Source organism: Pelecanus crispus, chromosome 6 (genome assembly GCF_030463565.1).
Source record: "Pelecanus crispus isolate bPelCri1 chromosome 6, bPelCri1.pri, whole genome shotgun sequence".
NCBI classification, from domain to species: Eukaryota; Metazoa; Chordata; class Aves; order Pelecaniformes; family Pelecanidae; genus Pelecanus; species Pelecanus crispus.
Window position 1 is genome coordinate 9,248,801 of NC_134648.1, and position 15,901 is coordinate 9,264,701.

The window sequence follows — 15,901 nt, forward strand, 5'->3', positions numbered from 1 at the left end:
TGCTGGCATTAGATTCTTTTACAGCTCTAGTAATAGACAAGTCCAGGCCATCCACCTTCAGTGAAGATCCAAAGATATTTTTTTTTTTTTCAGTGTGTGATATTTGGTTTTTATTTCCGGCCTGATTATTTTTCCTGAAAATTTATCCAGAATTTTTTAATTGGGTACTGCGGCATCCACCTTCATCTGATATATTTGATAATAACATTGCAGAGTTCCCATAGCAGTGCCAGTCTTTTACGTGTAAGATAAGGAAGCCATGGCTCAAATGTTTTGAGTTTTTAAGAAACAAAAATACTAGTTCTAATTAGTTTCACAGTTGAAAAACACTTGCGTTTATATAGACTATCAGGACAAACATTATTAAAAGCAACTTTAAGAGAACAACCAAAATCTGGAATTAATACATCATGTAACATATTGGCCAACAGATGCTTTGTTACTCCCTTCCCATTTTTACGAATATGTTGCATCTAATTACCTGCTCACGTCTTCACTACATGTCCCCTCTTTCCTTCTGTAACTTAAAAAAAAATTATTCAAAGATACTATTTATTGCTTGAAATTAGCTAATGTACTACAGTGTACATATAAATAAATCAACCAAAATCAGTGCTTCTGTGATTTCAGCTATATGAACGGCTACTTGAGTTCTATTATAGTCAGCAAGGTTCTTCAACAGTAAAAGATGATGCCTAATCAGTCAGAATCCCTAAATGTGGATTTCTCATCACTGAAGGCATCGTAGTTTGTAGAAAATCCTTGAAGTATGTTTCTAGGATATCTGTCTTCCAGCAAAGACATCATGCTTGTATTCAGTTTTCTTGTGATATTGATATAGATTTCTGCATACCCAAATTTGTTACTGTACCGTTTCTCATCTTGTGTTCCAGTGTTCTGAGTGTACAGTCATTTTAGAGCCAAAATTCAAAGTTCAGTTAGTAGATTTGGTGTATGGAAGCACTGAGAACAGTGGTAATCAACTTGGAGTCAGAATAAGTATAGAATTTTGTACTTTACAGTCTTTATTAATTACTGATATAACACTTTTTGGCAGAGCGGTTATTAATCTTTTAGGTTTTGTGAATAATGAAAAAGTACACAAACTGTGTCTCTATAAAACTAGTACAAGGTTCTAACACCTAACTTCTTTTACCAAAATAAAATTTATGGGTAATTCTGTGATTTTCTGAGCAGTAATTATTAACAAATGGTGATAAATATTTAAGCCATGTTTCTTAATATTAATAATTTATCTTTTCAATTTAAAATCCTTTGGAGATTAAGTAGTAATGACAAGTGGTAAACATTTGTATATTGTGAAGCCATTACCACATCATTGTGTGATAATCTCTCAGAAAATATCAAGAATTATTTCATCTATTGAATATCCAGCCAGTGTTTCATTATACTCCAATGTGGCTGCCTGCATTACTGTACTAAGCTTACTTCAGCTTTATGACAGAATGTAACAGAAACAAAAAAAGACACAACCAATTTGGTTTTTTTTTTCCCTTAAATTCACACACCAAAATTTGCTTTAAGTTCATAAGGTTGATACTACTTTGCATGCACTTGCTTGCTTGCTGTTTATTATTGAGACCTTCTTTCAAATGAAGCATCAGGATTACTGGACTCACCTGTTGGAAACAACACATTGCTGCCTACAATTACAGTTTTACCTAGACTTGGGGGGAATATCTGAATTCATCTTTAAATTCTGTGCTGCCATACGGAATGTGTGCAACTCACTGTTTAAACTGGGTTTTGTCCCAGTGCTAGCAGTTTTTTGTAAATAGTTTTTTAGGTAATGAAACCCATTTTAGCATTCAATGTATTAACTCTTAACTAAATGTTTTAAAATAAAATCAGTGATGGGATTAGCTTACCACAGTGTAAAGGTACAGAAGTCAAATATAGCCCTCTATCAAAATACAGGCCTATTGTCTCTTTGAAAAGAGACATTACTTTAATGTATTGATCAGAATACAAATGCAAATATACAAAGCCCATATGATTCAGGAGCTTAATGTATTTATACAGGTGCTGGTTGGTTCTCATTGTAGTTCTTTAACATGAGTCTCTTATTTTCCTTTTAAAGTTTGAGATTGTTTATACATACTATGTGGAAAAGTTGAAGCTGTTCTAAGAAAATTTTCCATTCTTTGACTTTTCTTTACTTAATGCAGCGCAAGGACTGAGAACTTAAACATTTTTATTACGTAAATTTTGTGAGGTGTTGAATTTCTTTAGAAAGTGACAAAATAAAAATGGGAGGACATATCTCTGGGTGTTAGAAAAATTCTGACAGGAATTCCGAGGAGAACTAGAAATTAGAGCAGAGTAGAAAAAGATACATTTTTTTCCTAATAAGGATCCAGATGAACCAAGTTTGATTTGATTTATAGTAGTAATAATAAAATTGTAGTACATTAAGAACTCAATCCAGTAGAAACACCCAGTATTAATTTCAGGTTGTAACTTTGAGCATACAGACTATACATGTATTTGTGTTGGTAGAATACCATGCTTTATAATCAGACACGGAGGATGGTACATTTTGAACTGCTTTATTTGTAAATAAGTATATTTAAACATGCACAAATAATTACTCAAAGCTATGTCAATTCTGCAACTAAATTAGTAGGACAAAGCAATCTTTTTCCATAATTGCACTTCCCAAAAGCTGGTCAAACAAATATGTATAGTTCCCATTTACATATCCAACTAGCTACATGGATTTTCTTGAGACATTGTTTTGAAAGTACACTTTGGTTGAGCCCAGATATTCCTAGTTTGCACTTAAAAGAAAATGTCTCTCTAAAACAGTGAGCACAAAGTAAGATATAGAATGGATGCCCAGCCCAGCCTGCACAACAGGGTTGCTACCATGTTGTTAGAATAATTACATTTTGGCTGAACTAACTAATTTAGAAAAACTGCAGTTCATCTAGCAAGACTGAAAACTTTCCAGGACTGGCTTGGGGTTTTTTTATTTTTTAGTGTAATTTAAAACAATACCTCTTCTAGCTGCCAACAAACTCTTTCCCTGAATCTCCCCATTCCTGGCTTCCCTCCTAACCATGTCCTGGCTCACCTCCAGAGCTGCCAAGTTTATGCCAGAAGCAGGAGGTAGATTTGTATGGGGCTGGAGGAGGATCTGGAGCTCTGTTAAATTTTCAAGCCCAGATGGGGCAACATGATTTGTGTGTTTATGTCAGTGTGCCATACATCACAACTATCTGTGTGCTGACGTCAGCTTTGATTGGACATTAATGTGCTGAACACTGCAAACTAGAAAATACATGATAGATACAGATCTATGGCAACAATGCCACATAAGCAAATGTCTATTTGGTGTGGCAATTCACTGTGCAAAACATTTCCCAAGATACACTGCATTAAGCCAGGAGAATAGTTTGACACACTTTAAAAACAAAAACAAAATCAGCATGGGCAAACAGACTACAATTTAAGAAAGCAGACCTGTTCAGAAGAAGAGCTGAAACCAACATATTGAAGTACGTATCATTAGGCAAAGATTTAATTGCTGTCCTTCACTTTAATCTTTCCAGAATTAAGACCAAATAGTAAAGGTGCTATTGTTACGATTTGCAGGACTGTTAATGATGAGGATACCTTGCCGATGGTTGAGCATCTTTCTATCCACAGTTTTTGTAACCCATTGTTATCAAAACCAGCAAGCGAAAATGTTAATTGGACATCAAACGTTTTTTCAAATTATAGAATATTTTTTCTATACCAAGAGTTTAGGTTAGCTTCCAGAAATCATCAGTGTTTTATTTATGTAATGATTTTGTATTTCTTGCTTATACAAATAACATCCAGCAGCCTGCTGAAGAACTGGCAAAACACAGTAATTTCTGGTCTGTGGAATTATAGAGGTCACTGGCTACTTCAGATTTATATTTATACCATCTTTATGTGAGTGCCCCTGTAGAATAATGTGACCAAAAGTTTCCATCAAAATACACTATACTGTCTCTCTCTTTCCTAGAAGAGGAAATAATTTGCAAGTCAGCTTTAATATTTCAGGGGTGTATATAATAACGAAGTTTAGGGATTGATGTGTAGGCAGTGTTCTTTTACCTCAGATCACTTATATTATTTTGCTTATTCCTCAGAAAGGAAATTCTGTAGTATAACACTGTTTTATCATTATCCATCATTAGACTTTGTAGGTAAAATTGAAGTTCCCTGATTCCATGGGGATAGATCTTTTTGGCCTGTGCACAAGTAGCAGCTTTGAAAAGAGACCAGTCCCCAGGATTTAATGCCATCTGGCCCATAAGGTGCAGAAGGGAGGGCGTGAAAAGGTACCATGGGATCTGTGGGTTTAGGCCTTGTAACCTGAGCAGATTGGACTGTGCAGGACAAGCCACAAGTTATTTTATGTAGTGGTCAAAAACCAGAATTCACATTGTTCTTTGATGGGAGTCAGAAACGTTCACCTTTCACATCTGCTTTGTAGGCTTCTCTGTGGCTAGGAAATACGCTGTTATTGAAATGGGGGTTCATGAAAGCAATTGGTGTATTGATCACCATTTTAATAAACCTGTGTGTCAGTACAATGCATAGACTTTTCTAACATACCTAAGGATGTTTCCCTTCTCTCTGCTCCTAATTACTTTATAAATTGTTATTATCAAATAGTTTGCCAGCATTGAAATTGACCTTTCATAATATGCGCCAGTCATATAGTTTATGAAGGAAGTGCAGAATGTACAAAATGCTTTAATAAAAAATACAAAACTATGACTTGGAGCTACAGAGCTAATTCTCCATACTTGGAATGGGGTTTTTGAGGTGATTGATCTTGATACCCCTGAAGGTATGATGGGTATAGCACCTACAGCCATCAAGAACAAGAGTATACCAGCTGTCCAGGCAGCTTTAAGAAAACTACTTCTTATCTTAAAGAAATATTTTCCTTTTCAGCACAGATTTTTCTCTTTTTTTTTTTTTTTTTTTTTTTGCTTATTAAATACTGACATCACAAAGCATTTAAGAACATTTTATCCTGAGTTACCTCTGAAGAGCTCTGTTGTGACCTTTGAGTATTGCTTTCTGCTATATAAAATTAAGTAAAGAAAACTATGGGGAAAACGGGTTATTTAAGGCACGTGACAGTACATTGTTGCACAAGACATAAGGCATCACTTACAAATCACAAATATATTGAGAAAAGGTAACGCAGCTTGAAGCTTTAGATTCATGTGTTGTGTAGAGAGGAACTTTTAGAAAGAAAAGTGCTGGAGAAAATGCTTTTGTTTTCCATGTTGTTTGACTGATGACCAAAATGAATAATCATGAGGGTTGTGCTTTCTCAAAATGCAGGGAGTGATATGCCTAAATGTATTAAAAAAAAGGTTTTCAGAACACAAACAAAAGCTGGGCATCTGACTCATAGTAGAAGTCAATGAGAGGTGCTTAACTGCCACATAGCTTGTAAATGTCTCTGATGTGAGCAAATGTTTATGTTATGAAGATTTAGGAAAATACCAATTCAGTGCTGAGTTAGCTCTTTTATGGTTTCTGCTTGTCAAATGTATGTTTTCTTTAGACAGAAATTTCAAGTCCTTTTTTTTTTTAAAGAATAAAGCCCTCTAATGTAATTTCTAAGTATTGATGACCTATTTTTTCCCCACAGTTTGTCACTGAGAAGACCAAGGCTTACTCTATGAACATTAATTACCTTTTTCATCACAGAGGATGTGTATTTTGTTTCCATGTCTTACAGAATAAAGCAATTATGGAACGTGTAACAAACTTGTCAGATATGGTAGTTGGTCTTGAATCATTTATTGGCTCTGAGAGAGAAACCAATCCATTATACAAGGATTACCACGGTAAGTTCCATCTTTCGCAATTCAAAAAGTCTGCCCTGAGTGTTTCTAGGGCACTTAGTGGCTTACCCTCCAGTTGGGTATCTGCTATAAAGCAGCGTTTGATTTCATTTTAGAATATAGCTCTTAAATGTTTCTCCTTGCTAACCAGTCTTGAGTTAGGAAAATTTTCAGTAAAGTGCATTAAGGCTGCAAAGGAAACATGGCAACTCCTTACATGTTGTCAAGCCGTATTACTGAGGCATGGCTCAATCAGATGTACATCTCAACAGGCAGGCTTTGGGGAATTCACATGCAGAGGAGGCTTGGCAATCATCTGACCAGCGAGCTGAACTTGTCATGAAATCAATACTTTTGATCTGCCAAGTTTTAAATAGAGAACATGGAAAAACATATATTATATTAAGGTGAATAAACTGCTAAATGATGTGCTATACCTAAAAATAATGTTCTGTTTTTCAGCTTTAAGTTAGGGCACTTAGGCATTTAAAGAAATGAAAGTGGATATGTGTGGCATGTAAAATATGAAACTAATTTTGGTAAAAAGTCATGTAGCCTTTCAAGTGATGTATCTTTAAAATATGTAATGGTGTTTAGTCTTGCATTTTGTTTCCCAAAGATTTTGTTAGCTGTTGCAGCAGAACTACTTAAATTTTAAAAGATTAGATTAGAAGTTACGCATAGCCAAAGCAGTGAATAACAAACAGTTTTAGCTAATCCAGAGCGGTGCTTTGAGTGTGCATAAATTACAGCTATTATTATCGTGATACTACTGTAGTTCCATGGAAACCTTTAGTTGAAAGTAAACTGCTTATCCAAAACCTGCTGTAAACATGTGAGAATGTGGCAGTGTTTTCCATAGCAGAATATATAGAAAAAGAAGCAAAGATGGTGTTGAGACACCACTGTGTGTATGCAGGCTGTAATTAATAACTCAGAGAAAAATCTTTCTGACTATGAAAATAGTGCACATTTCATTATCTGAAAAAAGGTGACTGAAAAAGAAACCATGAACAAAAGCTAGAATAATTTGCCTAATTATTTTTCCAACTGTATAATTGTGATGTGGCATTTGTTTATGCTAACATAATTCTGTCAATTTGATCCTCCTTTGCTCAGTACTGAAGAGATCCTTTAAGACAATGTGTGTTAGCAGTTATTTCCTGGTTTCCTGTAAAAATGTATGCTAAATCATTTTTGGCACTACTTAATAGAAATTATATGCCAATATACATAGCTTTTGAGGTTTAGGCAACCTTAATTTAACATTCTAAAACCAGGTATTTTTAACAGTTTTAACTTTGTGGATTCTTTTTGCTTAAGAGTATATTTTAAGGGGATTTATTTTACTGCAGATGATGGAAGATTTTGATACTACTCAGGAGAAGTTTGGTTAAATTACTGCATTATTTAATGAATCCTGCATTAATAATTTTATTAAGCTGCCTGCAAATTTAAATGGTTGAAAAGTCAATAAAATAACAAGAGTGATACAGATAATCCTTAAATAAAATTTTTAGAATACTGTATATAAGCAACCCTGTGTTATACCTGCTGTTCCTATATATGACACTTACATTTTGAACTCAAAAGCCAAACAAATAATTGTTACATGTCACTGAACTGGAGGCAGGGATAGAAGGTTTCAAAGTGTAAAAATACTATTTTAATATTATTGAGAATTTTTGTAATTAGTACCCATAAAAATTATGCTTTTTAAAGTATTTCAATTTTAGGAAACTTTCTTCCCTTATGCTTCCTTTTAGAAAATAAATAGAGACCTGAAAAAATACTTGCCTTATTTTAAGTTAGGGTTTTAGTGTTTGGGTTTTTTCTCACAGCTGCCGTTTTCAAGTAAGATGTCTTTTCTAAGTATTCAGTATTTCCATTTAGATGCTGGCTTTATGAATAGCAAATATAGGCCAGTAATTGAGAAGCCCTGTAGAATTTTCCTTGTTTTCAGATGTAGAAAATCACCCTTAGGTTGTTCAGAAACTATATTAGGCTGCACAAAAAACCATCCAGCGTCCTTGTCAGAAAAAATCAGCTTGAGTTGCAGCTGACAGAATGCAGAGCTTGCAGTGCACCTAGTACTGTTAAAAACATCTGAACAGCTATATAAGCCTCCTGCATGAAGAAAACTTATTTCTCCTAGGATGGCATAGGGGTTAAAATTTATTGAAAAGCATGACCTAAATCAGTATTTTCCAGAAACTTTTTAAAAGTCATTTTCAGGGCGCAAACCAAAGTACTTCTCATTAGAGCTTCAGTGGTTATCAGTAACCCATAAGCCTTGTTTTGCTGGCTGCTTACTGGTGCATTTAATAAAATAAAGATCACTCAGTGGTGCCGTGGGCAGCATGCAAGGTGATAGCCATATTTGCTTACTGTAAATACAAGAGAAAATCACACACAAACCGGCTGTAGTTTTGACAAGTATTAAGATCCCTCTTTACATCTGTACTTCTGTACCAAAGTGCAATTAGTTTTCCTCGCACAAGGATTTCTGTTTATCTTATTCTGCTTGATTACTTGAGTATAATCGCACCGTTTGCTTCATTGCTCCTGGTAGTAAGCTCCAGTTTAAAAAGGGGAGGATGAGTGTGTGTAAATATACAGAATTCTGCTGTAAGACTCTAATTTATGCATCTGGATGACAGCATTTTCTTAATTTTTTTCCCTCCTTTACTCTTTCTTTCCACAAGGCTTGGTTCATGTACATCAGATTCCTCGGCTTAATAGCTTGATCTGTGATGTGTCAGACACGAAGGACCTTGCTTTTAGATTAAAAAGGAAGCTGTTCACCATTGAGGTAAGAGAAACAGTTCTGTTTCACTATTTAGAACCCAAAAGGTGGAGCTAATCCCATCTCTTATGTTTCATTTTGTGAAATGCATAAAATATGCATCAGATGTTGTAAATTCATTTCATTCTGGTTTTGCTGTTCAGAACGGTTTTATAAAATACTGTAGTACGCCTTCTAATTAAAAATGTCTCATTTGCTGCACTAAATCGGTCCGTTATAAATAGTTTATTTTGGTTTAAAATGTACATAGAAAGTAGGCCACAACCTTCAGTAACAAAGCGTGACATGTTTCTAAGGATGTCAGGAGCATATTTAATTAAATGTTAATGACTTGCTCTTACTTGTGTTAGTGGGTGGGAAAGTAGCTACATGTTATTACCCCAGTAGAGGGATTTTAATGTATAATGCTGCCTAAAATTGTGTGTGGTATGAGGGATAAGTGTCCTTATCAGTATTCAGAAACCATTTTCTTTGCATTACTGAAATCACCTTTCGCTCTTTTATGTCATTTTAAACACAGTATCATTTACACTAATGTCCTTAAGTAAATTTCCTACTAAATTTAAACTTTTTTCTGTGACCTTTATGCAGACAGTCCTGATAGAAGGCAGTAATACAAAAGATGTATTTCATTTTAATCTTGCTAAAGAGCAAATGAACATAGCACTATTAAGCAATTAGAGCTGGTGTATTTATTAACCAAGTAATGCTTAGAGATGGAAGATGGCTTTCAGGGTGATGTGATAGTCATCGGTACAGTCTGCGCAAATTTTTTTTAACAAAGGCATAAAACAGCCAAGCATCCCTGACAAACCATTTTGTTTAATCTCTTTTCAAATGAAAAGCTCTTAAGCAGGCCACTTGTCTTAACTGCTTGAAACCATAAAAAGAGAGAATTGCCACCAATAAATTAGCATATTTTTTACTCCATCACCAAATGATGGTCAATGTGGCTTGGCACTGCTTTGGTGTTTGGGACTTCACCCTTAAGTGACCACTTTGGCCCTTATTTGACCCTCTGCCCTTTTTAGCTGGCCACTTGATAAGGTAACTTAGGGGTTCTCTCTCTTCACTGCCCCCTCCCCTTCACAATTGCAAGTAGCCCTAACCTATAAATCATTGAAAGGGCCCTATCAAGTGACAAATTAAGGTACCCTCCTCCTAATTAATGGTCATCAATGTCTTTAATTATCTAATCCTATTGAGAGTAGTTAATAGTTAATCAAGCAGCCAGTTCTTCATGCAGGTCATCTCTGCATGAGTGCTAGAAGTTTCTCAACTAGAGGTATCCTCTTCAGAAGCCACTTAAAGGCAAATATGTGAAGGAGGGTTTTTTTCCCAAAGACAGTCCTCTGTAATGTTTCTCACTTTCCAGAGAATGCCATTAGTGAAACCAGGCATTGTGAGGTATGAAACCATTTTAACAACTTCTGTTGAGCAGTACATTAGAAACAAAAACCTTAATCGTCTGTGTTTGGTTTTAAAATACAAATGTTCTTACTGTTTTCACAAGTGCAGAGAAGCGTGCACCCTCATTTCACAGCATAGTAAATTCTCATTTATTATAGCTATGAATTAGAATATTTGGCGTTTTTTTCCTCACTATGAATCCTGGCTCAGAATATAATTTTTTCTGTCAGCTGTGTTTGGGATTCTAATTTGTAAGGTAATTTGGAAGGGGAAAAAAAAAACCCAACAAACCCTTAGCAGGAGACTGTAAAAAGAATTTAATTAGCCATGGGGCAGAAGCATTGGAAACAGGAGTGTAGTGGAACTCTTGAAACAACCTGTTGCCCTAGACATGTGTAGGTGACCCACTTGTGTAATTTTTCCCTTTATTGCTCAGCTGCAGCCCCTTTTGAATAACTTCAGGTTTTGTTAGAGATATGATTTCTATAAGCTGAACTGACACAAACTAGCCCTTTTTGAACATGTTAGATCACTGTCCTACTGTGATCTTCCTGTACGCATTCCACTAATCTATAATACATATGTCTGTCTTGCTCATACTATTAGGGGAGGCAGAATACAGCTAGGCTGACTAGAGCAATGAGGTCAGTAAGAAAATGGGAGCAAGGGAAAATTGAATTAAGAAGGGATGTGAATACAGTCTTCTAAAATGGGTTTCTGCAGTTAGAATGTGATGAGTCAGCAGTCAGGTTTGGTTCTGGTGGTAAAAACATAACGCAGCACAACAGTGCGTTAGAAGCAACTGTGTGCTTTGTACAAAGTACAACTAAGCTTATGACTTCTTTAGTATGTAGCTTAAATGTGAAATGAAAATATATTTTGAGTACATTACAGGTTTCGGAAAGCTTCTGCTTTGTTATATACAGAATTTAGGGTAAAAATATTGACTTCTACTTGAAATGCCACTTGAAAATCAAATTACGTAAGAAAAGTTAGAAATATACAACCTATGATTTATGGCAAAATTTCTCCAAAAAGGATTTTCATCACTAGACCATTCTTTTTTTACAGTTTAAAATAAGGGCATGGGACATGGATTTTCTCATATCTGGATTGCTCACCAGTGAAATAACTCTTTATGGTTTCGCCCGCATCAGTAAAAAACCTTAAATGTCAAATCCGTTTTGTTAGACTGGAGTTCTGTGGGAGGGACTCTGCCTCTTTATAGTCTGCAGAATCATTTAACTGTTTCAGTTTTTCTTGTATCTCCTTCGTCAAAATAACATTGACTGAAATGTATTCTGAAGGGATTGCTTTTTAATTCAGGATGAAAATGTTTTTAATGAATATTTATGAGTGTTCATTTTCCATTTGTAAATTATGAGGTAGACCCTTTCCAGGAAAACTTACATGTTTATGGTAAAAGGTGCAGTACCTATATCAAGCTTTCCCAAATCTTCACACGTTAGTTACTAGCAATATATTATTATATGCAATATTATCAGAGATCTATCTTATGTGCATACCACTTTAAAGGACACAATTTTGAAGTTAGCCTGTCTAATCCTATTTCTTCCCACTTTGGAATCTTAATTAGAAGGAGATAAAAACCATCATTTGACTAAATTATTGTCTTGAATCTGTAGCAAAAGGTATAATCCGCAATTGGGCCAATTAGTGTACCCCATAGTTAGCTATGCTGAGGCAGGAAACTTGATTAGATCTGACACCAGCCTAGTTCCCACTGTTGTTTTGCCAGGTATGATGGTCAGACTTCAAAGGGCTTGAGGCATCAGCAGGGCAAGGTTTGGAGGCCAGCTTAGGTCCGGTCGTTAATCTCTCTGCTAAAACCACAGCAGCCCTCGCACAAAACAAGCTTACACGACACAATCATGCGGTATTAAAGTTTGGGTTGAGTCATGCCAATTTGCCTTTGATTTTCTGATGATTGACTAAAAGATGGCTACATGACTAGACACATACTGAAAGTTTACTGATTAGGTAAGTTCCCCAAATATTTGAAATATTTTTTGATTTCTCAGTTAAATGATATGACAACACCTTCATCTTAATGAAACTTTTTAACAGAATTGTTCTTTAAGTACTTTTTGCTTTGTTTGTAGCTCTGAATGTAACATTTATCAACATTGGATAAATTTTGTAGGAACATTATGTTCATAGTTTTATTTGATAGAACTTTATCTTTGTTGTTCCAAAGCCTCCTGTATCAAAAGTAAAGGAATCTCTGCCTAAATTTGATTCTTTCGCTCCTCGAAATTTCTAAGGAGACTTTGTTTGTCTTTGTTATTTAGGTACGTTTACAATTACGCGCAAAAAGGGAATTTCCTCTTAATTATTTTCCACCTCACCATTGAGTAAAGCGCTGTTCCACGGCTGCGATTACATAAGTGTTCCTTTCTTGTGCAGTCTGATTTGTTGAAATATTGCAGTAATGGTGACATGTTTCCATTCTGAGAAAAGCCTAAGGCTGCTTTAGTATTATTCCAAATGATTGAAATTGCCATCTTGCTGACTTTCCCTTGGGCAGCTTAAGGCCTGTTTACTTTTGTATTTGTTTCACATGTTCCCTCTGAGTTTGGCTGGCAGGACATCATTACCTGGTTTGACAAGACAGTTGGACAAGATTCATATTTGATTAACTCCCTTTGTTACTGTCTGGTCAACATAAACCTCTGAAATTATGTATTTAAAGTTAAAACTTGATAAATTCAGATAAAAGTTTGCAAATAGGAAAGTTCGTGAGGTGGTTTTTTTTAATTCCCTAGTTTCGCTTTACTGCTGATTTTTTGAGTCTTCAGGTAATCAATTGTTAATAGAATAGAGAATAAGCTTTTTCCTACAAGTTGTATAATATAAGGGTGTTTTTTTATTATTTTGATCAATACACAAGTAAGAGCCAGCTAATATGATATTCTTTTTCATGGCTATGTAACACCTGTGCAAACCAGAATGGAAATCTTTTAAAGACAGCTCAGTTTGAAGCCGAGTGTCATATACTGTATAAAGAATTGCCACACAGCAAAAATAAGTAAGTTTCCAGAGCTTAATGTATGAGTTCAGGAGAGGTGTCTCCTAACAGGAGGAGAAGAAAGTCAGAATTAGATGAGTCCTGTGGCAGGAACGTTGCTGGTTTCTCAGTGGCATGCAGATACAATATGGTACTATGGAGCACTCTGCAGTGCATTTTTCCTAGTGATAATTGCCAGAATAAAAGGTTATGTCTTTGGAAGGAAACATAATCACAAAAAACAGCAATTGAGTCTATATGGAATTCAAAATAAATGTATGATTCCAAAGGCATTAAAATAATGTCCTTCCTTCATCTATCTATAAAGGACTATAAGAAAATTAATGATTGACAAAACAAGCAAGATTTAATTGTAACTCCAGATATTCACGTGTATGTTATGTGTCCAGCATTGGTATTTGGAAGAAGACTTAAAACTCTTTTCTTTCAAGATGGTAAATTTGGCAATTAAAAAAGGAAATACATCGTAGGTAGCTGCCATCTGAAATCTCTGTATTTCTACTTTTTTTTTTTTTCGTTCTATCCCTTTTCTTTGCTTATTTTATACAGACTATACTGTGGTAAACTTCTTATTTGCAAAGCAGAAGTGCAGTTAGCCACTGCTATGGATTATTTACCGAAATAGGTGGGTAAGACCAGTCAGAACTGATGGCTGCAGTGCTTCGGTGTGGTACTAGCATAGCACAAGTTTGGTCCTAAGTGACTCAGGAGATGGTGATGTCACTGAGTGCCAGAACAGTCCCGGAAACATTTTGTAATTATTCATTAAACGCATCAACAACAGGTATGGACATAATGGTTGAGGGTTATTCGTGAGCTATTCCTTCTGGAGGAACAAATCAACCCTGTCACCAGTACATATGGGATCAGCATATATTTAAAATACGCACATGTGCCATACCAACCTCTGTATCATGAGAATTAGAAAGTGTCTGCTGTACCTCTAATAGCATCACTTCTTATAGGCTTCTTCCAAGAAAATTTGAAGCAGCCTTCATTAATAACTCACCCTAATCCTGATTGTATTTCACTGATGTTTATAAAGTTGAGTAATTTTGTAAATAAACAAACGCATTTGAATTATGAACTATTGTAGGCGATATTTTAAAAAAAAGAATGTAAGCCTGAGAGCTGACAAAAGGCAAAACATAGGTTCATTAGAAATTTAGGTAAGGTGATAGTTCTGTAGCAATTAGTCAGTAAAGTACAAAAATGAATTCTGGTTCGCTGAGATAAAGTTCACACAAGGTAACACCAAAGCTAATATATGCTACACGATACATGTAATACTGGGAGCTTAGTCCATACACCTTCGTATATAGATAACGGCAACTCCGTAGTTTAAGATCGTGTGCTGGTAACATTACAAGACTTGTCCCCATGTTAGGGCCTTACAGCCTCAGGACAGAACCTGCTTTTGCCAAGCCAGAGGGTAGCACAGTCATGGCTGCCTGGCTGCCCGGTGCCTGGAGCATGGAGGAAGCTTTACAGGTATTCGTGGTTCAAAGGTGAGACAGAACTTCTCTGAAGTGTTACAGAAAGTGTATTTCTTCAATTTTCTAGTGTACTAAAATCTTCGGGGCCTCTCGTCCCCATGTATTTGGGAACACAAGTACTGTTGGGGCTTACATGGAAAGCTTCGCTTTCTCCTCAGCCTGCCTTGAGCAGATGGCATCATACCTGGCAAACTCTAGTACTGGATGCTCCACCTCAGCTCAGGGACTCAAATGCAGGGAACTCTGCATATAAAACTAAACTTTGTAACAGAGAGAGGTAAAACGTTGTGATAAAATTCAGCAGAAATTTATGCCAGTCAAACCACTGTTGCATTGATTTTTCCTGTCCATTTTCCCTATGATACTAATAAAGACATTACCACTGCTTATTTAAACATAGATCAAAAGATAGTAATTATAACACAACTATAACATTTTCTTAGTCTAAAATTAATAATACTGCAAAAAGATTCTCCTGCAAAACTAATTCTGTCATAATTCCAAGCTCCATTCTGCATTATTTCATCTAGTAGCCAGTTCAGGTTCTCTTTACCTGGTATGGTGTACTTCACTGAATTGTTTTGTCAGATGCTGTCAAGCCAACCTACCATTGTTAAAGAAAATCAAACTAAATCATTTTGGCATGAGCCTTCCAGGAATAAGGCACAGAATATGAAGGGTTTGATGAAATCAAGGATTTGATTTCAATATTGTAAAAGACTGCCTGTCAAAAATGTATTACATTCTTTCAAACAATTTTGAATAAATAAGCGTGTTTAAAATTGTGACAGTACAATTCAGATAAAGTTTGGGGAGATACTTTTAAATTATAATAACTTGAGGTAAAACAATACTTGGAGCGCTCTTACTTAAAAAGAAAAAAACCCTCTGAATGCTAATGGTACGTAGAACTGAAATCAAGTAACAAGTTTTACATGGTATATGGAATTTCAGAACACTTGTATCTTGTGAACATGTAGAAAAATTTAATTTGAACATACCACCTTCTTATTGTGTAATACTGAATAATGTAAATTAAATTATTTTGATATTCTGAAATCCTGAAATTTATTTCATAATTAATTTTGGTTTATGGGTTGTTTGACATTATACAAGTATAACATGAGGGCTCCATTCAATTTTTTCAAAACTTTAGCACTTATTGTACGGTGCCTCTGCAGTTCCTTGTCAGTAAACAGAACTAATATATTTTTACTTAAACAAATAATTATGTTGTTTAGAAATATTTATACCATAATTGTGTTGTCGCAAT

The 15,901-nt window shown here is 35.3% G+C and overlaps 1 protein-coding gene across 1 annotated transcript in view; it reads left to right on the forward strand.

The window, feature by feature from the left end:
- Positions 1-15,901, forward strand: part of ELP4 (elongator acetyltransferase complex subunit 4) — a 157,131-nt gene that overhangs the window by 62,749 nt on the left and 78,481 nt on the right. The window contains exons 8-9 of the mRNA XM_075712906.1: positions 5,762-5,870; positions 8,573-8,679. Of these exons, the coding sequence (XP_075569021.1) occupies positions 5,762-5,870; positions 8,573-8,679 (216 nt within the window). The remainder of the gene's footprint in view (positions 1-5,761; positions 5,871-8,572; positions 8,680-15,901) is intronic.